The following is a 25,281-nucleotide window of genomic DNA, read 5'->3' as shown; positions in this document are numbered from 1 at the left end:
AGACACCAGGCATGAAACTCAACTCAATCACATTATACTGATGCCAGGCCAACCAGTCACGTTTCGCGCTGAGCCATAAGGTTCCGTTGCTGTGTGTAGAGGACTCACTACTCTCTGTCCTGGCGTTTTGATGGATTCTGTCCATATTCTTCCGGTCAGGAACACGACCTTGATAAATTAACGGGATCAGATATTTTAATAAGGTAGGAAGTACCAAATGTACCAACATTTAGGCTTGTTCCTTGAGCGGAAAGGTCAACAAATAAAAGGACTGTAGGCTCCACCAAACGCCATAAAGAACACAAAAAAGGCTCACCTTCGGAAAAATACATTTTCAACTTTTTATTTCCGCTTATTTTTAAATCCTTCACCTCAGATAAAAAATGGACCAATGGAAATCAACATTATAATACTGGTAAACAAAGCAGGGCATGGTTGTTCACAAGTGTACTAAATAAACACTGATAAACACTGATAGAGGCAAAACAAATGAAGCGGGAGCCCCATTGAACTCAATACATCTAAACTGTTTGCCTACTACCGTATTCCTTTCACCTAAAAAAGTAAGCCCTATTTTAATGTTTTAACAAGTCCTGTTATAAAACATAATAATGGGTTAAAGATTAAAATACAGGCCTTAAATGTAAGGCTTCAATACACTTGTGTACAACCGGGTCTAGCATTTTTCCCATACTTGCTTCTTTTGGTTGTGAAATCCGAGATTCTTTGTGCTGTATATATTTTTGGATAACTGCACACGTGATTCTGTAATTTTGCACGAACATATGTACACGATAACATTATACTGGCACAACTTGGATGGAATGCACGCTACATAGCGCAATTTTGACACACAGCATTGTAGAGATCAACTGATTTACATATAATTATATATACCCGACTAAAAATACAACATTTAACGTACCGAGTTTTTTCCATTTTAATTCGAATGCCTGGGTCTCGATTTACAAGGCGATTTGGGTCTGAAATTCCAACCCAAACTGAACTCAATTCGATTAAATGTTAACCGCTGATTCTCAGCTGTGCCAACACAATTTCAACTTAAGTATCCCACATCAAATATTTTGTTCTCTGAAGAAGATTAAATTTTAATGGTTTTGTAAAACAGTGGTTCTAGATCTTGGAACTTTGCCCTGTAATAGCCGCTACGGTGTTCTACCAACAAGTCGTGTTCATCACAAATGGTTCATACCTTTCGACCATAACCATGTGCACAAGTTTCGATTTCACTAAATTCTGCGTTGCTATGCGACAAATCGCGCAACATGATCTTTGGAGCTTATTTCACATTACCTATCCTCACCACACTCAACCGTATTAGATACACAATGACGCGAAACACTTGCATTTTTACAAAATTTCTTATTTGACTGGTTTTTCACGCCGTTCTCAAGAATATATCACTTATCTCACGGCGGTCAGCACTATGGTGGGAGGAAACCGGGCAAAGCCCGGAAGAAACTCACGGCCATCCTCAGGTTGCTGCCAGACCTTGTACTTGCATTTCTTAAAACTGATTTTGTCATATATACATTACAGAATTAAACTCTGTACGAACGTTTACATTAGGTATATAATACTAACAGAATTGGTAAAATCATGTTAATCGTTTACTTTGAACTAGAACTGCCCGTAACACAAATAATCATCGCGTAAAATGAGTGTATTGACTATACAAAATGTCCACATCCACAACCAAAAACACAGCAGTATCCCCTCACCATGACAGATAAAATCACAGGTACATCTCAACACACCCGTTTAGGAGAGTGCATGACGTAGTTGTCATCACAACACAAACTAAGATAAGTCACCACAGTAAAGGCGCTTGACAAAATTTTGATAGCTTTGTAAAATGAGCACCTGGTCGTCAAGTCACGCTTTTTTCTTTTCAGGTATCAAAATTTCGTGGGGTGGGGTTTGAAGGGAATAAGCAAAAAGAATTTATGAAGATAAGAAGGGTAAACAAGCTATGGTCCTTATGTTTCCCGTGTACAGGTATGACTAGTAGCGTACACCTGGGCCAACATGTGGGTACAGGTGTGAAATCTGCAGTAGTCCTGTATAAACCTCTGTTGAATCGGCTGACAGATGAATGCATAACTATGCTTAACAAAAACGAATAAACTATAACATTAATGATTATGTTAAAAATGTTAACAAAACTTGGGCAAGGCGAAGAACAAACTTAACAAAGTGGCTAAAAACAAACAATATCTCTTAAATTAAAAAAAAACTGCCCTTTTTGATTGAAAACATTAATCTGTTAATTTTAACAAAGTTTGTTCTCCGGGTGATGCTAAAATGTATTCTGTTATCATAAAATAACAATGTGTCATGTTTAACGTAATATCCTGTTGGTCTAATAGAAACTTTATGTTGAATTAATAGAATGTGTGTGTTATATGTAACAGATCTGTAGCAGAATACGTTCTGTCATCACTCGAACAGCAGACTTTCTGTTAAAATTAACACATTAAGATTTTCAGTGAAGCAGGTATAATGTAGCAAGCTCTATAACTCAGAAAGAAACAGAACATACCACATAAATTGACTGGGTCAACATTGACGGATGTAAGCCATTGGGCTAAATGGCAACGAACCCCGTCTCCCGCCTAATGCATGATCGAAGACACACTTCAGGTATGAGTGAATACATTTTTATCTGAATAAACCCTCTGAACTCGGTCGTGACAAAATGTCATGACCATTGAAATCAGACCTATCTTAATACAAACCAGATAACTTTTGGGATTAACCCTTGAAAAAGGATGAATCAATTGTAAAGAAAGATTAATTCCTCAACCTTTTCCCATATGAAACAGCAGCATTCAGTGGAATTTATGCACATTTTTAATCTGATTTGGAAACAAAACTACACTGTTTGAAATGGCCAATTTCAGGGCTTCAATTTCAGAAGTGTCCACAGAACAACCCCCTCAGAATATGCTTGACTAACCACCTTGCAAACAAGCGAAAAGGTTGAAGAGTTACTGTAAAAAGCGTAGCCTTTCGTTTACATGCACTTCATTCCAGCATTAACTGACCTTTCAAATATATAATATTGTAACCGAATGAACCTCTGTATCTGTTATCTAACAATCCACTGGTTTTACACAAAACAAGAACCGCTTTCCTGGAAAATGTCAACACCGAACAATGCAGGCGATAAACAGCTGGGCATATCGGTTTGTCTACCGTATGATCATATTGACATGTTTAATACCAAATACATTTTTTGATATCACAAATCAGGAAGTTGATCTAAACAGTTTATCATGTATGGTTGTCAACATAATGCCTAAAGTTGTCAACATAAAGCCTAAAGTTGTCAACATTAAACCTAAAGCTGTCGAAATAAAGCCTAAAGCTGTCAACATAACGCCTAAAGCGGTCAACATAAAGCCTAAAGCTCTGATGGTTTGAAAGTTACATGGCACAAAGATTTCAGCAGATAGCACTATAGTCCAAAGATCAGTGATTTTGACCACAGAAATACTGGGGTGTTACAGAAGGACTAGTCAAATACTACAAAAAACAAAACAATGCACAACCAATTCAATTCCCAATCCAAAAATCAAAATGCGGAGACCCCATTTTTTAGTTGACCAGTACTGTCAATGATTGCACCATATTCTCAGCTGATAACACAAGTTATTAGTTGAACTGTGACTGTATAGGAATGATCTGTCACCCTTTGCATAAGTATGAAGTTTAGCAATCTTTGTCCTTGTTTCCTACAGAGGAAATCCTGGAGTTGTCCCCCTTGTCTCCTATAGAGGGAGCGCTGGGAGCACTTTGCCTGCACAGGTACCAAAGCCCACCCTGTAGCCATCGCCTTCACAGTATCCTGCGGGTAATATACAAAACCATCATAATTTAAACAATCAAAGACCTTTTTGTTTGGGTTTTTTTTTGACGAAGTCACAAGACACATCAATGATGACGTAGTTCATGTACTATCTACAGTACTCAGTACCAGGAGTGCCATGTTGAAGATAACAGACACAACATGCCTTCCTGTCACAGTATACTGACACCACTCTGAGAAGTACTTAGCTTATCCTCCCCTCCCCCCCCCCCCACGCCCACCCCCCACACCCCACCTCCAATGTGGCTTATCAGACACAATGCCCTAAACAGTCGCAGCATACAGACACAGGTTTAAATTATCTCCCATCCTGCTGCAGAGTGTCAAGTGTAATGTCATGAGGATTGTATTTTCCCATCAGTCTCTTTTTCTGCATGTGGGTGTAGCACAAACAATATATAGTATATCAGGTGGCCACAAAAATGGACGGACATTTCAAAATGATGTTCTACCTTGTTTTACTTGAAAAGGTGATGAATTCCTTGTCCGCCTCAGAGAAAACAATCTTGATTCAGCAAAACTTGTGCCTATCTGGCAGAAGGGTTTCTCTGAACTAAAGCCAGACAATTTTTCCAGATGACACATGATTGACGCTTGCCACAAAGGTGCAGCGCGCGCTCTATTCATGACATCTGACAGGTGATGCAATGTGGGTCACCAGAACGTGCGTTTTTGAGGCTATGTTTTCATTTTAACCCTGTGTACAGATTACTCAAGCTATGACCTTGAAAATTGGTCAGTATATTAACAAAGTCATGCCATTTGAATGTCTAAAGTTTGAAAGGGTTTGAACAAAGGATAATGGAGCAATGGAGCAATGAAGCATCAAAGTACGGCCTATTTTTCATGCCCACTCGATATATATAATTTTTATAATCTGTCATGGATGTATGCTTGTGTTTCATACTAAACCATTTTTCAGTCATGTGAGGAGGAGTCATTAGGTGTGTGTACATGTACATATAGTGTGTTTTCCTGTGGCAGGCAAGTCAAGTCACATTATACTGACACCCGGGCCATCCATCCTGTTTCCTTACTCTGACCTCTTAGTGCTGAGCGACCGGTGAGGCAGCAACAGGCACTATTTTCAAAGCTTTTGGTACGATCCGACCCTGGTCTGATCTGCCGACTTCTTAATAGCGACTGTATCCATGATCTACGTTGTTTCTCTCCATTATCTGTAAATTACTCATCCAATCATTACCTGTCATAATGACCTCATCTCCATCCTTCAGGAATTTACGAGTTACGCCATTTCCCAGATCAACTGTTTTCGTGCCTTTCCAACACAACTCCAGCATGGAGCCGAATGAATCGGGTGTCTGGAACAGACGAGGTCAGGTATATGTTGGGATTGTGTGAATGTAACACACACTGAATACACGTAACGTTTCAAAGGTATATGTGTTTTACCTGGGCTTAAAAGAAAAAGACAACAAATAATCTAACCTGAGTTGTTTAGGGAGAGGAACAGGCCTAAGTGACTACTGATATTTTCTTCTAAAGTGATTGGTAACTCTACAAACCAAATTTTAATCAGGAATTTTTATGAAGCCATGGTATGCGCCGTGTTGAAACAACTGGATATATGACTTACCTGTCCACTGATGCTACCTGAGGCCATGGGATGGGCCATGTTAGAGCAACTGGATATATGACTTACCTGTCCACTGATGGTACCTGAGGCCATAGTATGGGCCATGTTAGAGCAACTGGATATATGACTTACCTGTCCACTGATGGTACCTGAACCTGAGGCCAAGGGATGGGCCGCGTAGAGCAACTGGATATATGACTTACCTGTCCACTGATGGTACCTGAGGCCATAGTATGGGCCATGTTAGAGCAACTGGATATATGACCTTCCTGTCCACTGATGGTACCTGAACCTGAGGCCAAGGGATGGGCCGCGTAGAGCAACTGGATATATGACTTACCTGTCCACTGATGGTACCTGAACCTGAGGCCATGGGATGGGCCGCGTAGAGCAACTGGATATATGACTTACCTGTCCACTGATGGTACCTGAGGCCATGGGATAGGCCATGTTAGAGTAACTGGATATATGACCTTCCTGTCCACTGATGGTACCTGAACCTGAGGCCATGGGATGGGCCGTGTTAGAGCAACTGGATATATGACTTACCTGTCCACTGATGGTACCTGAGGCCATGAGGTCCCCAGGGTTGATGTTACACCCAGTCACTGTGTGGTGAGCCAACTGTTGCTTCATTGTCCAGTACATGTACTATCAACAACAAGAACAACAACAACTATGACTGAATGATAGGCATTCTGTCTATTTGGTTATGCATTCTTTACATTTGGCGTTGAATTCTTCACATTTGGTAATACATTCTTCACATTTGACAGTGCATTCTTTACATTTGTTAGAGCGTTCTTTAAATTTGGTGTTGCGTTCTTTAAATTTGGTGTTGCATTCTTTACATTTGATTTTGCATTCTTCACATTTGGAGGTGCATTCTTCACATTTGGAGGGGCATTCTTTACATTTGGTAATGCTTTCTTCATATCTGGTAGTGCATTCTTTCAAAATCATAAACCACTGTTTACACTTTTTAATGCACTTTAGAATTTACAGAGCAATCTTTATACTCTAAAGATTTTTTGTAAAATACTTTCTACTGCATTCCTTATACTTAATGCTACACTTTTCAAAAACAAAAAAAAACAAAAAAAAAAATTTGCTACAGTTGATATGAAACTTCTCAAGCCCAAAACCTCACCTTAAAATTGCTACGACATACTGTGGCGGGCTGGGCCATTTCTTCTCCTGAAACACAAGTTCATGTGTATTTGAAATTCAATTTCATCAATGTAAGAATTTAAAGAAAAAAAAAACAAATAAAAAATAAAAGAGGCATACGAAGAAAGGCTTCAATGCATTAAATGCCTTTAACTCTTCAAACTATAAGCTGGGTTTTACGGAACATACTGGCAGTTGTAAGGTACTCCGGCGTCATCTAATTTTCTATTCTTTATATTCATCTATAGGCGAATATTTAGCAGACATATTTAAAGGTGGAGATAACATAAAAACTACAAGGAGTTGAGAGGAAAGAGTTTGAAAAGGTAGTTATATACACGTACGTGGTCTTAAATATTTTTTTCTTTTTTCCTATTTTTCTTTAATGAGAAAACGGCATTTGAAAACAAGTTTTGTACGGTGGGTATTTGGGACCAACGCTTTGTATATATTGTGTCTGCATAACAATGGTCCAAAAGTTCATCCAGCGTATTTATAGCAAATATATTTGTGCCAGAAGTTGGTCTTTCCAGATAACAAATGTGTTCAACCTAAATTTTAATCATATTTATTTTTTTGAATAAATGCATAAATATTATCATAATTAAGATAAAATCCATGTTTATAGATATAAGCAACACATTTACATAGAAATAAATTTGTATGTCATGCATCACATTCTTATTTACAACATGATAATGCAACGACTATTTTCAAATACCCGCCATACACAACTATTTTCAAAAACCCAGTTCTCCTCAAAACAAAGATGGAAAAGAATATCAATAACCATACTTGCAAATAACTTCACACTCTTTTATCTGATACTTCACTCTTATGCTTTGTTCTTTTTTAAGTAATCTTTTACTTGTGAGTAGTAATAGCTTTTTTAACATTAAATGTTGTTTTTTAGAGTAGTATAACTATTTGTGATGCTTGAGAACATCAAAACAAGTGGTTTATTAGGTCCAATGTAGAATTGAAACATTTCTCTTAGAAAAAAATCCAAAAAACAAAATAAGAAAGTATTTTTACTCAGAGTTTCCCGTGCATTTTTTTGAGCCTTTTTTCACATTAAGGTAGACATTTTCCTGCGATTTTATTTTTTCTTCTCTTTATTTTCGTTTTCGCTCTACCTAGGTAGAGCCTAGGTGTATGTGGTGCAGTGAAATCTGTTTTGTTTCCATTCCTTTAACACTGCATCAGGTCATTTTACTACTTCATTAACATGACAGCTACATACTACAAACGGGCCTACTGTATCTACTCTAAATGACCATAAATTTCGTCCATAACTAACTTGGCCATTTTTTCTGATTCTGAGAGTTTTATATATTTATGAAAAATGTTAGAGGTTTGCTTGGAAAATGGGATGACACTCTACCAGAAAACTGTAAGTTTCATTTGGTGACATTTATTTGCCTCTAAAATGCAATTTTTTATAGACGAAATTTGAGGTAATTTAGAGTAAACTAAAATTTCCTTCAAAGGCCATTTGCACAAAGGGATTGTCAGCCCAAGGTAACTTATATCGCTAAGATCCTCATTGTAACCTTTATAACTTACAATTGACACCCTCTTGCACAAAGGGATTGTCATCCCAAGGTGACTTATATCACTAAGATCCTCATTGTAACCTTTATATCTTACAATCGACACTCTCTTGCACAAAGGGATTGTCATACCAAGGTGACTTATATCACTAAGATCCTCATTGTAACATTTATATCTTACAATCAACACCCTCTTGCACAAAAGGATTGTCATACCAAGGTGACTTGTATCACTACGATCCTGATTGTAACCTTTATAACTTACAATTGACACCCTCTTGCACAAAGGGATAGTCATCCCAAGGTGACTTATATCACTAAGATCCTGATTGTAACCTTTATATCTTACAATCGACACCCTCTTGCACAAAGGGATTGTCATCCCAAGGTGACTTATGTCACTAAGATCCTGATTGTAACCTTTATATCTTACAATCGACACCCTCTTGCACAAAGGGATTGTCAACCCAAACGGACTTATATCACTAAGATCCTGATTGTAACCTTTATATCTTACAATCGACACCCTCTTGCACAAAGGGATTGTCAGCCCAAGGTGACTTATGTCACTAAGCTTTTGATTGTAACCTTTATATCTTACAATCGACACCCTCTTGCACAAAGGGATTGTCAGCCCAAATGGACTTATATCACTAAGATCCTGATTGTAACCTTTATATCTTACAATCAACACCCTCTTGCACAAAGGGATTGTCAGCCCAAGGTGACTTATGTCACTAAGATCCTCATTGTAACATTTATATCTTACAATCAACACCCTCTTGCACAAAAGGATTGTCATACCAAGGTGACTTGTATCACTACGATCCTGATTGTAACCTTTATAACTTACAATTGACACCCTCTTGCACAAAGGGATAGTCATCCCAAGGTGACTTATATCACTAAGATCCTGATTGTAACCTTTATATCTTACAATCGACACCCTCTTGCACAAAGGGATTGTCATCCCAAGGTGACTTATGTCACTAAGATCCTGATTGTAACCTTTATATCTTACAATCGACACCCTCTTGCACAAAAGGATTGTCATCCCAAGGTGACTTATGTCACTAAGCTTTTGATTGTAACCTTTATATCTTACAATCGACACCCTCTTGCACAAAGGGATTGTCAGCCCAAATGGACTTATATCACTAAGATCCTGATTGTAACCTTTATATCTTAGAATCAACACCCTCTTGCACAAAGGGATTGTCAGCCCAAGGTGACTTATGTCACTAAGCTTTTGATTGTAACCTTTATAACTTACAATTGCCACCCTCTTGCACAAGGGGATTGTCAACTACACTAGTTGTAACTTACAATCAGAAATTACAATCGGGTTGACAAATCCTGATGTAAATGAAAGAAAATTAAGATTAAATACAAATACTTACCTTCGGTAGACTCTTAAGACTACAAAATTACTCATCTTGAATGATTCCACGAGTTCCATCAAGCTTTGGAACATATTTTCAGGTTTGCCTCGAATGTAGGATCATATCAGCAACTTCAGTAATAATTTATTTTCTCCTTAAAATGCACTTTGGGTGGCGATTTTTCGGAATCAGTTCTTGGGAGTGAGTTTTTGGGGGTGATTTTATAGGGCCAATACAGTAAACCTTACCTGTGATGAAACAAAATCTGATACTACTATACCTTTAATGGCTACCTCCAGCTTAATATCATAGCTGTATTTGTCCGTGTGTGACAAGTAAGGCATCGGCTTCGGGTTCTGCAGAATATATAGGGGCGAGTCTTTAGTGTGACAGTTGCATGATGCTTTTAATGTGGCGAGGAAAGTAAAACAGCTTCTGTACAATAAGAAGAGAATTAATCTGCGTACCTCCAAGAACCTCTCACCAGTGTGGTCTCTTTGTGGATTTCCTACAACAATGCTAGCCCCAGAGTCGTGTAAGCGAAATATTCTTGAGTACGACGTAAAACCCTAATCAACACAAAAAAAAAAACAGTACAAAAAAATGGATATAGTACCTGGTCCGGATTGTCTAATAGAAAAGGTTTGAGTGCTGCCATGGTAACCACCCAGGGAGAGATGGTGGTGCCCAGGTTCTTGCCCAGGAATGGCCCAAGGGGGACGTATTCCCACTTCTGTATGTCACGGGCTGGGGGGAGGAACAAAACACATGTATAATGAGTCTGTATTTCACCTTCAGATGCACAAGAAGACCGTAAGAGGATACTTTTGATGCTGGTAATCTTTATCTGGTAAGAAATTATTCAAACTTCGCAAAAGAACTCTTAATTTGCCCTACAAGACTGATAGATCTATACAAATCAACCAAAATGCGCCACTTGAAAAATGCTAGAATGGTGAAATACAACAGTTAAGATAGAATACACAGGCCAGCTGATCAAAGGTATACTGGGCCTTAACTAGTGGCGGATTGTCAACTGCTGTCCTCTAATACACGAGCACTAGGTCAACAGTTTGCCACAAAGGCTGGAATGAACAATTTCACAAAGTCTCAAGACTAACCCAATTAGCAATTTTGTCACAAAGAAAATGTTTGTGATGGCTGCCTTAGATTATGAAAGTTAGTCTGAACTGCTTTAATATTCACATAAGAAGGTGGCTATGAGGAAACAAATTTGGCTTTCAAAGTATTGTAAATCCCAGTTTTGAAAGTTTATTTACTGGTTTGAAAAACACAGGAATATTAAAATCAACTCCTATACGTAAGTGGAGGTCTTTTTAAAGCTCACAAACCATCGTAACTCGTCTGTTGATGTTTCCATTCACCTGTCTGTTGTGCGAGCTATCACCCTTAGATTACAAACTTTGTGAAAAGTTAAAAAAAATTTACTTCCTTTGTATTTTAAAGCCAATTTAACAATATCAGATTGCTACAGAGTGACAGTTAGACAGTTTTGCTTTTGTGAAATGACCTAGTGAATTGTTTTCGTGGCCTGTTAATGGTTGCCGGCTAACTGACCCTTAGCTAAGAGACCTTACACGGCTACAAAAGTTTTTTGAAACGGCCCCGACTACACAGCCTTATAGGCCTGAAATACAGTAGGTGAGGAAGTTTTCATCATCAAAACTGTGGCAAATCCTGAATATGACAGATTCAGAGACATCCATACATATGTATCGTGTTTAATGTACTAACCACTCCAGTCATTCATGACAACCATTCCAAAGATATGGTCATCGGCCTTCTGTACAGGGATGGGGCTCCCAAGGGGGGTAGCTGGGCCGGTGAAGAATGCCATCTCCAGCTCAAAGTCAAACAAGCGACACGGCCCAAAGGACGGAGGCTGACCTGAAACAAATAGACACATCCAACAACAGCTAGGACAACGAATCCTTCAAATGATTTGCTCGATTGGAGTGTTAGGGTGGGAGAAAACAGGGCAGAGGAAGTTGCCAGCAAACCTTCCAACATGTGAGCAAAGAGGAAGCCAGCATTATGGTGGGAGGAAACCCAGCAAAGCAGGTTCTGGCAGACTTTCTCATGTGTGACTAAAGAGGAAGCCAGCATTATGGTGGGAGGAAACCCAGCAAAGCAGGTTCTGGCAGACTTTCTCATGTGTGACTAAAGAGGAAGCCAGCATTATGGTGGGAGGAAACCCAGCAAAGCAGGTTCTGGCAGACTTTCTCATGTGTGCCTAAAGAGGAAGCCAGCATTATGGTGGGAGGAAACCCAGCAAAGCAGGTTCTGGCAGACTTTCTCATGTGTGACTAAAGAGGAAGCCAGCATTATGGTGGGAGGAAACCCAGCAAAGCAGGTTCTAGCAGACAAGTGCAATTTATGCACATTTTTAATTTGATTTTGGAGGAAAAACTACACTGGTTGGGTTGGTCAATTTGAAGTATTCACAAAAGTATAATTTTATCAATCCACACAGAATAATGCCATCAGAATATGCTTGGAATAAAGATCTTGTAAACATGCCAAAAGGTTGAAGAATTACAGTGACATGCCTGTAATATTTAGAAGTAAAAAAAAAAAATGGCACTTTGGAGGCACATTTCTTTTCCTTTAATATTAATGCTTGTTCATGCATATTACTCAAAATTAGGATATTTCAAAACTGATGTTAGACTGGGATTGCTAATGACGACAGTAGGCCAGTACATACCCGCCTAATGACTACAGCAGGCCAGTATATACCTGACTAATGAATACAGCAGGCCAGTACATACCCGACTAATGACTACAGCAGGCCAGTATATACCTGACTAATGAATACAGCAGGCCAGTATATACCTGACTAATGACTACAGCAGGCCAGTCCATACCCGCCTAATGACTACAGCAGGCCAGTATATACCTGACTAATGACTACACTAGGCCAGTATATACCTGACTAATGACTACAGCAGGCCAGTATATACCTGACTAATGACTACAGCAGGCCAGTATATACCTGACTAATGACTACAGCAGGCCAGTACATACCCGCCTAATGACTACAGCAGGCCAGTATATACCTGACTAATGACTACAGCAGGCCAGTATATACCTGACTAATGACTACAGCAGGCCAGTATATACCTGACTTATGACTACAGCAGGCCAGTATATATCTGACTAATGACTACAGCAGGCCAGTATATACCTGACTAATGACTACAGCAGGCCAGTATATACCTGACTGATGACTACAGTAGGTCAGTATATACCTGACTAATGACTACAGCAGGCCAGTATATACCTGCCTAATGACTACAGCAGGCCAGTATATACCTGGCTGATGACTACAGCAGGCCAGTATATACCTGACTAATGACTACAGTAGGTCAGTATATACCTGACTAATGACTACAGCAGGCCAGTATATACCTGACTAATGACTACAGTAGGTCAGTATATACCTGACTGATGACTACAGCAGGCCAGTATATACCTGACTGATGACTACAGTAGGTCAGTATATACCTGCCTAATGACTACAGCAGGCCAGTATATACCTGACTGATGACTACAGTAGGTCAGTATATACCTGACAAATGACTACAGCAGGCCAGTATATACCTGACTAATGACTACAGCAGGCCAGTATATACCTGACTGATGACTACAGTAGGCCAGTATATACCTGACTAATGACTACAGTAGGTCAGTATATACCTGACTGATGACTACAGTAGGCCAGTATATACCTGACTGATGACTACAGTAGGTCAGTATATACCTGACTTATGACTACAGCAGGCCAGTATATACCCGCCTAATGACTACAGCAGGTCAGTATATACCTGACTGATGACTACAGTAGGCCAGTATATACCTGACTAATGACTACAGTAGGTCAGTATATACCTGACTGATGACTACAGTAGGTCAGTATATACCTGACTAATGACTACAGTAGGTCAGTATATACCCGCCTAATGACTACAGCAGGCCAGTATATACCTGACTGATGACTACAGTAGGTCAGTATATACCTGACTAATGACTACAGTAGGTCAGTATATACCTGACAAATGACTACAGCAGGCCAGTATATACCCGCCTAATGACTACAGCAGGCCAGTATATACCTGACTGATGACTACAGTAGGTCAGTATATACCTGACTTATGACTACAGCAGGCCAGTATATACCCGCCTAATGACTACAGCAGGCCAGTATATACCTGACTGATGACTACAGTAGGCCAGTATATACCTGACTAATGACTACAGTAGGTCAGTATATACCTGACTAATGACTACAGTAGGTCAGTATATACCTGACTAATGACTACAGTAGGTCAGTATATACCCGCCTAATGACTACAGTAGGCCAGTATATACCTGACTAATGACTACAGCAGGCCAGTATATACCTGACTTATGACTACAGCAGGCCAGTATATACCTGACTAATGACTACAGTAGGTCAGTATATACCCGCCTAATGACTACAGTAGGTCAGTATATACCTGACTAATGACTACAGTAGGTCAGTATATACCTGACTAATGACTACAGTAGGCCAGTACATACCTGACTGATGACTACAGTAGGTCAGTATATACCTGACTAATGACTACAGTAGGTCAGTATATACCTGACTAATGACTACAGCAGGCCAGTATATACCTGACTGATGACTACAGTAGGTCAGTATATACCTGACTAATGACTACAGTAGGTCAGTATATACCTGACTAATGACTACAGTAGGTCAGTATATACCTGACTAATGACTACAGTAGGCCAGTACATACCTGACTGATGACTACAGTAGGTCAGTATATACCTGACTAATGACTACAGTAGGTCAGTATATACCTGACTAATGACTACAGTAGGCCAGTACATACCTGACTGATGACTACAGTAGGTCAGTATATACCTGACTGATGACTACAGTAGGTCAGTATATACCTGACTGATGACTACAGTAGGTCAGTATATACCTGACTAATGACTACAGTAGGTCAGTACATACCTGACTGATGACTACAGTAGGTCAGTACATACCTGACTGATGACTACAGTAGGTCAGTATATACCTGACTAATGACTACAGTAGGTCAGTATATACCTGACTAATGACTACAGTAGGTCAGTATATACCTGACTAATGACTACAGTAGGTCAGTATATACCTGACTGATGACTACAGTAGGTCAGTATATACCTGACTAATGACTACAGTAGGTCAGTACATACCTGACTGATGACTACAGTAGGTCAGTATATACCTGACTGATGACTACAGTAGGTCAATATGTACCTGACTGATGACTACAGTAGGTCAGTACATACCTGACTGATGACTACAGTAGGTCAGTATATACCTGACTGATGACTACAGTAGGTCAGTATGTACCTTACGGTTTTAATAATTCATGAATCTGTTCTCGCACACAGAATTTCCCAAACTGACATAATAATCTCAGACCAGTAAAGTCATAATAAAGACTTTACAAATGGTACTTGTAGCTGCCTCCCTCGGTGCTTAGCGCCGAGAGGTTAGATCAAGGAAACGGTCTGCTTGGTCCCGTGTCGGTATAATGTGACTGGGTGGGGTGTCATGTCTGGTGTCTTTGGTGCCGCCAGCACTTTGGCAGCATGGACACACCCTGCCCCCAGACGACACAGTATATATGAATAAAAAATTGTAGTAAAATAAAACCCCAAGCATTCATTCATTCATTCATTCATTCATTCAGGTCAGATCAGTAAATGTATACTTGCTCTGGTAGTTATTTGTAACATGCATTAAAACCATTCTGGCCACGGCCCAGGTTGGCCTCTGTACTCACCTTCATCAGGCCGCGTCTGTCCATTTGGCCGACGTATAGGTGTTCCAGAGACCACCACGGAGGAGGCGCGGCCATGGTAACCCACAGGCAGATGCGTCCTGAGGAGGAATGAGTACATGAATCAGGTTTTAATGATTTACTGTGAGTAGTTCAGTCATCTCGTGGTTAAAATATATGATACAGTGAATAAACAGTCATGACATTCAACATGAGAACCCACAAAACCAACTAAACACTGAAATCCATCTACAATTCCAAAAATATCTACATGAAATATAGTTCTTATACAAAATATTTAAAAAAAAAACATGTTTTCAAACAGCTACATGCAGCAATGCCATAGTTCCAACAATTATTTACTTGTCTCTTTTCCTAAGGTGATTTGCAGGCCATGTATTAGCACCTCCTGTTTTGTTCAGGTTATTTTCTATTAAACTTAATATATGTCCATGCACTGGCATATTCAATCTGGATCCTGCCAATTCACTGGGCTACCTTGTGAGGGTTATACCATAACTTTGGTTTTGGAGACGTCACTTAGATGTTGCTTCCACACCTTCAGGGTTATTTGTACAGAAGATACGATCACTTTTGGTTCTCACGATGTCACTAGAGGTCAGCTAAAGGAAAAAAAACCCCTAAAAATTGAAGTAGGCATCACTAAATAGACCACTTAAAACTATGCACAAACATACTTTAATTTATTTTTTTTTTTTTAGATTTTTGTGAAAAGAGTTAAAGGCATTCAAACATCTGAATTCCATGGTGGGCTTTATGTACCATGCCATCAGTGTTTAGGAGTTCTGACCTCACAGGAAGTTTTTCCGACTCTAATCACTGCACATGATGGAATAACTCCTTATTCATGAGTAAAAAAATTACTGAAATAATGTTCAAAAATTTCTTTCTTCTGGTGAACATCAGGAAAAAAGACGATGAGATGTCACAGTTCCTAGATACAGTCAGGATGGCTCATGAAGCCCACTAGAATGTTCAAATATCTGAATGCCTTTCAACACTCTTAAAAAATAAATCTGAAAGAAAATAAAGGAATTTTTACGCATAGTTTTCAGCTGTCCATGCGATGAACCATACTTCATATTTTAGCTTTCCTTCACTTTCACATCGGTTTTCAGTTTACATTTTCCTTATTTAATACCTCATTGTGTTTTGGGTGAAATTAGTTTGCTCTACTCTCCTACTTCGTTCACTTACAGCCAAAATTCCTTCAGGGCTATATCTGGGCGCATTTACATGAATATACATGTATATATCCTGACAATATATAATGAATATTGGCATATGAATTAAGCTTTCAAACTGCATCTGAAGTTGCAATTATTTCATAAACTGGTCAAATTTGTTAAGGACTTAGGGTATGTAATCCATATATATTCAGGGTAAAACTTTCTTGGTCAACTGTGTTAGATTTTGGACTCAGTACTGCACATTACTCACCAGTTTGGCATGAGAGCGTTGTCTGGGCCCCGGAACATCGTGCCCACATTACGGGCATGATTCATGGATGAATAGAAATCAGTGTAGTCACCTGCAGAACAGACAACATTAAATCTGTGTAGTCACCAGACCAAACAGACAAGATTCAATCTGTGTAGTCACTGCACAACAGACAACATTTTAAATCTGTGTAGTCACCTGCACAACAGGCAACATTAAATCTGTGTAGTCACTGCACAACAGACAACATTACATCTGGGTAGTCACCTGCACACCAGACATTAAATCTGTGTAGTCACTGCACAACAGACAACATTAAATCAGTCTCGTCACCTGCACAACAGACAACATTAAATCTGTGTAGTCACCTGCACAACAGGCAACATTAAATCTGTGTAGTCACTGCACAACAGACAACATTACATCTGTGTAGTCACCTGCACACCGGACATTAAATCTGTGTAGTCACTGCACAACAGACAACATTAAATCTGTCTCGTCACCTGCACAACAGACAACATTAAATCTGTGTAGTCACCTGCACAACAGACAACATTAAATCTGTGTAGTCACTGCACACTAGACAACATTACATCTGTGTAGTCACCTGACCAAACAGACAACATTAAATCTGTGTAGTCATTGCACCCTAGACAACATTAAATCTGTGTAGTCACCTGCACAACAGACAACATTAAATCTGTGTAGTCACCTGCACACCAGACATTAAATCTGTGTAGTCACTGCACAACAGACAACATTAAATCTGTGTAGTCACCTGCACACCAGACATTAAATCTGTGTAGTCACTGCACAACAGACAACATTAAATCTGTGTAGTCACCTGCACACCAGACATTAAATCTGTGTAGTCACCTGCACAACAGGCAACATTAAATCTGTGTAGTCATTGCACCCTAGACAACATTAAATCTGTGTAGTCACCTGCACAACAGACAACATTAAATCTGTGTAGTCACCTGCACACCAGACATTAAATCTGTGTAGTCACTGCACAACAGACAACATTAAATCTGTGTAGTCACCTGCACACCAGACATTAAATCTGTGTAGTCACCTGCACAACAGGCAACATTAAATCTGTGTAGTCACTGCACAACAGACATTACATCTGTGTAGTCACCTGCACACTAGACAACATTAAATCTGTGTAGTCACCTGCACAACAGACAACATTAAATCTGTGTAGTCACTGCACACTAGACAACATTAAATCTGTCTAGTCACCTGCACCCTAGACAACATTAAATCTGTGTAGTCACTGCACACTAGACAACATTAAATCTGTGTAGTCACCTGCACAACAGACAACATTAAATCTGTGTAGTCACCTGCACAACAGACAACATTAAATCTGTGTAGTCACTGCACAACAGACAACATTAAATCTGTGTAGTCACCTGACCAAACAGACAACATAGGCACTGTTTACTGGGACCTATTTATTAATGACTACACATTAACAGAGACCATACCAGAGACTTTTGTCAAACAATCGTTCAGTCAAAATCAATCCAATTATTTATATTATGATTGTGCTACAACAGCTTTCATAATCAAATATCACAAAATCTATCTTCGCCATGTCTTGCACGGGTTACGGATCATTATACCATCATACATGGTACAGGCATTGAAAGGGAATAATTTGAGCTACAGTGCAGCTCAGGCTAAAAGTTAAAACCTGACAGGAGATTTGCACGTTCCTAGAGGTCTTGTGGAGAGTTTGTAGAGCGCTTGTAGACAGTCAGCCACCTGCAGAGTCAGTGATCCGTCCCATTAATCAAATACACATGATTGACCACTGGTAGGCGTATGCGCTGGTTGTGGGAAGTTGACGGCGGAAAATATAGTTCTTTGTTAGAATGATTTAAAGGTTTTTGAAAGACTAACACGCTACATGAAACTGAAGTAAAATGTCTTATGCGGGTGGTTTTGATCGCAAAGTGGCAATCTTCATTTAAGTAGTGATTTATGCGCGAGTCCATGTGAGATTTGTAATCGATCACCATGACTGCTACAACTAGCTCAGTCTTCATCTCCCATAACCAGTTAAAAGATGGGCAAATAACTTGGGTTTCTTCCGCAGAAGGTTTTCCTTGTTGTGGGAGTCATTTGGCAATGAAGAACACTAGTGATTTGTGGGAGTCATTTGGCAATGAAGAACACTAGTGATTTGTGGGAGTCATTTGGCAATGAAGAACACTAGTGATTTGTGGGAGTCATTTGGCAATGAAGAACACTCAGTGATTTGTGGGAGTCATTTGGCACTGAAGAACACTCAGTGATTTGTGGGAGTCATTTGGCAATGAAGAACACTCAGTGATTTGTGGGAGTCATTTGGCAATGAAGAACACTAGTGATTTGTGGGAGTCATTTGGCAATGAAGAACACTAGTGATTTGTGGGAGTCATTTGGCAATGAAGAACACTCAGTGATTTGTGGGAGTCATTTGGCAATGAAGAACACTAGTAATCTGTGGGAGTCATTTGGCAATGAAGAACACTAGTAATCTGTGGGAGTCATTTGGCAATGAAGAACACTAGTGATTTGTGAGAGTCATTTGGCAATGAAGAACACTCAGTGATTTGTGGGAGTCATTTGGCAATGAAGAACACTAGTGATTTGTGAGAGTCATTTGGCAATGAACACCACTAGTGATTTGTGGGAGTCATTTGGCAATGAAGAACACTAGTAATCTGTGGGAGTCATTTGGCAATGAAGAACACTAGTAATCTGTGGGAGTCATTTGGCAATGAAGAACACTAGTGATTTGTGGGAGTCATTTGGCAATGAAGAACACTAGTGATTTGTGGGAGTCATTTGGCAATGAAGAACACTAGTGATTTAGAACACTAAACTGACAACTTGTTTTAGTGGCATTTAGACGTTGGCACTGGAAGTACACTGGACAAGGCATTGCTTATGGATTTACAACTTCTACGACATTTCAATGCGGATACTAACGTGCTGAAATATAACAAGTAGAGCTATAGGTGTCAACAGGTAAGAAACAATAGAGTTACTGTATGTAGAGCAAAATAGTGCTCAGAGGACTGAGGGGGCTTAAGGGGTAAGTTCTGCTGGCCTCGGTGTGGTAGTGGGGAGTGTCCTACATTGCAGTTAGGCCCGTTGGGGTTCCTGGTCAGTTAGGGGGATTAGCAAGTCATAGGCTGAACTGAGATAGACGCCTTGGTCTCTGTTCAGGTTGGGCTTCAGTGTTTTGATCTGGATGGCTTACTGTAGTTTTCGTTTTCTCCAGTGGGACTGATTAATGTACAATGTCTTGATTGTGTTCCAGTTGATGGTGTGGGATGGGTTCTCCTGGATATGGTCAGCTATGGCAGATTTGGAGTCAAGTTTTTGAACGGATGATTTGTGTCCCTTCATGCAGGTTTCTAGGGGTCTTCCTGTTTCACCTATGTAGGCTTTATTGCAGCTACATTCTATTTGGTATACAACACGTTTGGGTTGTTGAGTTAGTCTTGCTGTTTTCTTCCCTGTGGCGTGTAGGCGAGTCTTCAGTGTGCTTTGGCCTCTGAACACTGTTTCTATACCTGTGAACTGTTGCAGAAGGCGGGCGATTTTGTGGCTGGTGGGGCCAATGTATGGGGATGTTAACTTTTATCTCAGGGCCCTCGTCACATACCCTCAGCCGTAATCTGGTTGCGGGATGTAAGGCATTCCACACTGTTTTGTTGACTTTTTGGGCTGGTTATTTATTTAGGTGGGTGAAGACATTACGTTGATGTTGAATCTCCTACTCCAGCTTGTTGTTACATATGAGTTTAGCTCTCCTGGTGAGGGTGGACATGATGCCAGTTTTGATCTTGGTTGGGTGGTTAGACTTGTTTAGACTTGCTTCCAGCATATGGGTTGGAAGGGTGACGTAGTTAAAGCCCTCTTCTCTAATTCAGTTAGGTAGATTTCAGAGACTATTGGTGATAACGGGGATCCCATGGGGAGGGGATTGTGTCACCCCATATGAAGTAAGTCGCGAACAAGCAGCTGTCTAGTAGTCATATGACGCCCCTGGGGATAGGAATGTTTCTGGTGGTGAAAACTTATTTTTTGTTTTTTTAATCACGTCTACAGCATGGCTGGTTGGGACATTTGTGAATAAGTCTAAAACATCTGAGCACTACTTTTCTCTACATAACTCTAATGTTTCTCACCTGTTGACACCTACAGCTCCACTTGTTATATTTTTAAGACATTTGTGAACTTGAATAAACATACGAATTTTATACGTGTGAAAAAATATCATGGGTGTTTAATAAGTAGCAACAGCAAAGCGGATTATTGTAGTCTTAATCCGGGATTAAGATATAGATGTCCGTGTTAATCCCAGGCTTAATTGGAATATTTGGCAATGTCAGGCAGGGACCTGGAAGAAGAACTCAAGCAAGCTTTGTGTCCAGCAGTGACACTTTGCCAAAATTGACGAACAATAGGCATATTGTTTTGGAGTAAGTAAATAATACTCACAAGTGTCAAACTTTATTAACTGACACACACTGTACGTTTTTGAAAATCGTGAACAACAGTAATAAATTAATCCGTCAAAACTGGAAGCTGGGGCTGAATTCACCGTTTCTGTTCAAGTCCATTTTCTGTACAACTTCCTGGGTGGCAATTTTGTCAGCAACTGAGCATGTCTGTATGGACAATTAGTGATATAGGCTTATCATGGAAACTTTGTAAACACAACAGTCAGATTGAAAAAAAGTACAACAGCCGTTTCAGGTTACTTGTTGAAAACACTGATTGCTGCGACTATGCCTACATGTCCATCAACCAGAAGTATATGAATACATGATGTTATTTAGACGTCGCGACAAACGATATCAGCGATAAGGATAACGCGCAGGCGACAACTATCTGACTGTGTTGTGGTGCTGTCCTAGTGGAGAAGCGCGCGCTATTGCACATGCTTCATTCACAAGAGAGTTGTGTTGCTTTGTGAAATTTATGGGAAGATTTGGCCAGTTTACTTTAAAACATCTGTTGCACAGTTCTATATGACATAATATAAATGTATATCAAAATCAGTGTGCCGATTGTCAACACCAATCAGAGACATATCTCGGAGATCACATATTTACTCCCTTAATTAAGTTGATTTTGTTTTGCAGAGGTAGGTTACACAATGAAAGATGAACTCTCCAAGATTTACCAGTGTGAGCTGTGAGGTGCATATGGCCAATGAGCTCGGAGGAGCAAGGTAGTGATGTGATCGGTGAGGTGCACGGTAACAGTGTGAGCTGGGAGGTACATGTACAAGATAGTAATGCGATTTGGGAGGTGCACTGTAGCAACATGAGCTGAGAGGTGCATAGCAGCCTGACTTACCAATATGAGCTGGGAGGTGCACAGCAGTCTGACTTACCAATATGAGCTGGGAGGTGCACAGCAGCCTGACTTACCAATATGAGCTGGGAGCTGCACAGCAGTCTGACTTACCAATGTGAGCTGGGGGGTGCACAGCAGTCTGACTTACCAATATGAGCTGGGAGGTGCATTATAGCCTGACTCTGGGGAACAAATGCTCTGAAACACACACATAAAAACTCACAGTCAATGAGCATATCTGCATGCATAAAGTCATTAATTTAATTACTTTATTGGTGTGTTCTTCCACAGTACTGTAATTCTTTAATCTTTTTCGCATGTTTTCAGGTGTTTATTCAAGCGTATTCTGAAGGGATTATTCCGTGTTCACGAATAAAATTATACTCTTTGTGAAGCCCTGAAACTGGAAGATCCAAGCAATGTAGTTTCGTTTCCAAAATCAAATTAAAATTGCGCATAAATTGCACTGAAAGTTGCGAAAAGGCTGAGGAATTAACATACACAAGATTTACTTATTTTTTCACTAAAGTGCTTCATCCAGTGTCACCAAAATAAACCTAGGTTTTATATGTGTACACGTTACTGTTATTCAAATCATTTTTCATATGATTAGCACATGTTTATACACATACAGTGACTGTATAAAGTTCACCAGGCACTCCTCTTCTTTACAAGGATGAGGAAAGAATCTGTGTCCAATTCCACAATGATGGCTTTGACACATGTCCAAATTTGAAATCTGGTTTTATCACTTGGGAACTGAATTTGTGTATGCTTAAGCAAGCACTGAGTTAAGACACAGCTGCCATAATCTTAACTTTTCAGACTATTGATAATGCATAATACTGAACTTTAAAATTCTGAGTTTAGCTAAAAACCGCGTTTTGCAATTGGCCCCCTTTAGCAAATTTCACCTGGCGCGAAGTTCAGCATGGTCTCGCAGGATAGTCTCATCTGCTGACAGAATCCTCTGTAACGTGACCCGGGCCTCGTCCCACGCTGCCTTACCCAGGGACATCAACTCATTTAAGGTGGTCTGCCAAGGGAGATAACCATAGCAGTGAGAGATTTATTTTATTGGTGTTTTATGCCGTAGTCAAGAATATTTCACTTATCCGATGGTGGGAGGAAACGCAGGAGGAAACGCGGGAGGAAACCACGACCATCCCCAGGTTGCTGGCAAACTTTCCGGCCCCTTACACTGGAGAGGAGGCCAGCATGAGCTGGAATTGAGGCTCGTGGGTCATTGCGCCATGCTGGCGTGCTAGCCGGCCTGGCCACAGAGGTCCCCCCAGGCTATAAGAGCAAAAGACAACAGTAACAATTAGGTTACATTTAGTGGTTTATTTATTTAATTTTCAGACATGACAAAGGTTGAAATTAGCAGTTTTGAACACCTGCCAATCATTAAAACATTGCATTAACCGACTTCTCTGATTTTTGCAACACACAAAATGGTCATAGGAATATACATGTTTTTATTGGTTCAGGACACCTAATGAATAAAGACTGGCCTGAAACTGGATTCCTTATACATATATCACAGTTGGATGACTTTCTCACCTGTTCAAACACTCTCTGATTGCTCTTCAACACGGGCCCATCAAACAGGTGTTTCACCACAGACAAGTCCAGGATTTGGTCTCCGATGGCAACACCAATTCTACGCTGAGGCTGAGAACAGAGGATGATTTCTATGAGAAATTTCACCATAAATCCAGTGAACTGACAAAGTTCAGGATTCATACTTGTTAATAATTTCATATTTCCATGTGTTTTCAGGCTTTTCACAACTAAAATTCACAGCTTCCAGGCTACTTGGGTAAAATATTCCACAGTTATGATAACACTGTATTCGCTTCAAGCAATGTAAACTGATCTTTCTCATCAACATGTATACAGAAGACTAGTATTTCAAGAGAGTGAGCCTACTGGTCTACTAGCCTATCAAATCACAACCTTGTGAAATAATGAGTGTGAAAAAGTTTTTTACAAGCTCATCTCACTGTAAAAGTAAAGCTGTTGTTTTGTTAGTTGCTGACCTGCTTCTAAGGTGTTCATTTGTGAAAAGCAGATGCTTCTATGAAAACTACCAGCTGACAGCAAACTCAGCTTTACAAATCCCCTAGAAAGAACTATATTAGACTGGGTACACCTATTCTCATTTTAATCAGTGATGAACACCATGCATGACTGCAATCAACACACAGCTGTGCCCAGAGTCCCCCTCCCTCCGACCCCATACACCCCCGCAAGCAGATGTGTTGTGTCAACATTTTTTTACGAACATGTTCACCACTGTAAGAACATTGCAAGCACGTTTTTGATGCAAATATCTACGGTACATGAATCTATAAATTTTGCGGTAACCATTCCAATTCCAGAAAGGAAATACATCTTCACTCATTCAGTCATGTCACATCCATGGTGTAGCTGTACAGAGCGAAGATAAGCATAAACAGCGATGTCTAGGACGAGCATAAAGCACAAAAGTCTAATCATAATACCCTTTCAGAATAACTGACAACCGAGTTTTAATTTAAGTCAAGATCAAAACCATATTGTTTAATGATTACAACTTTGGGCGGACAACACTGGTTGTCCAATGAACCTAGAGGAATTGGCCACACCTCCAAACTCTGGGGTCATCTACAAGGTCATGTCAGGCCAAACCTCAAGTTCATCCACTCTAAACACCACAATCAAAGACTGTCATCGTTTTTAAAAGCGGTTACCTTTTCCTCCGTGGAGAAAACGCCATAGGGCAGGTTCTGTATTGGAAAGTGGCTGTCTGGGTTGACCGAAATGAACGACATTTTCACTATCTCGTCTGCAATGTTAACTACACAGGACCGAACTCTTTGCAACACGCGGCTTCAACATCCGGGCATCTGACGAGGCTCAGTGCGGTGTATTTCAAAATAAGGAAAAGTATTCGCCAACTGATTTTCGGCACGCACGGTCTATTTCCGCTAATATGTATATAATACAGATTTACCTATAA

At 39.9% G+C, this 25,281-nt stretch overlaps 1 protein-coding gene across 1 annotated transcript; it reads right to left on the bottom strand.

Moving 5' to 3' along the window:
* Positions 1-317: 317 nt before the first annotated feature.
* LOC135462657 (fumarylacetoacetase-like) lies at positions 318-25,166 on the bottom strand. The gene is made up of 13 exons (XM_064739881.1): positions 25,013-25,166; positions 23,841-23,951; positions 23,192-23,313; positions 22,426-22,475; positions 16,905-16,995; positions 15,447-15,544; positions 11,350-11,502; positions 10,211-10,341; positions 9,875-9,950; positions 6,640-6,686; positions 6,039-6,140; positions 5,097-5,214; positions 318-3,871 (listed from the first exon to the last, which is right to left on the bottom strand). The coding sequence occupies exons 1-13, from the start codon at positions 25,091-25,093 to the stop codon at positions 3,795-3,797; spliced, it is 1,257 nt and encodes a 418-aa protein (XP_064595951.1). The 5' UTR covers positions 25,094-25,166; the 3' UTR covers positions 318-3,794.
* Between the last annotated feature and the right edge of the window lie 115 nt (positions 25,167-25,281).

This window comes from Liolophura sinensis, chromosome 2 (genome assembly GCF_032854445.1).
Source record: "Liolophura sinensis isolate JHLJ2023 chromosome 2, CUHK_Ljap_v2, whole genome shotgun sequence".
NCBI lineage: Eukaryota > Metazoa > Mollusca > Polyplacophora > Chitonida > Chitonidae > Liolophura > Liolophura sinensis.
The sequence above is the reverse complement of the archived record's forward strand: the minus strand, read 5'-3'. Positions and strand labels throughout refer to the sequence as shown.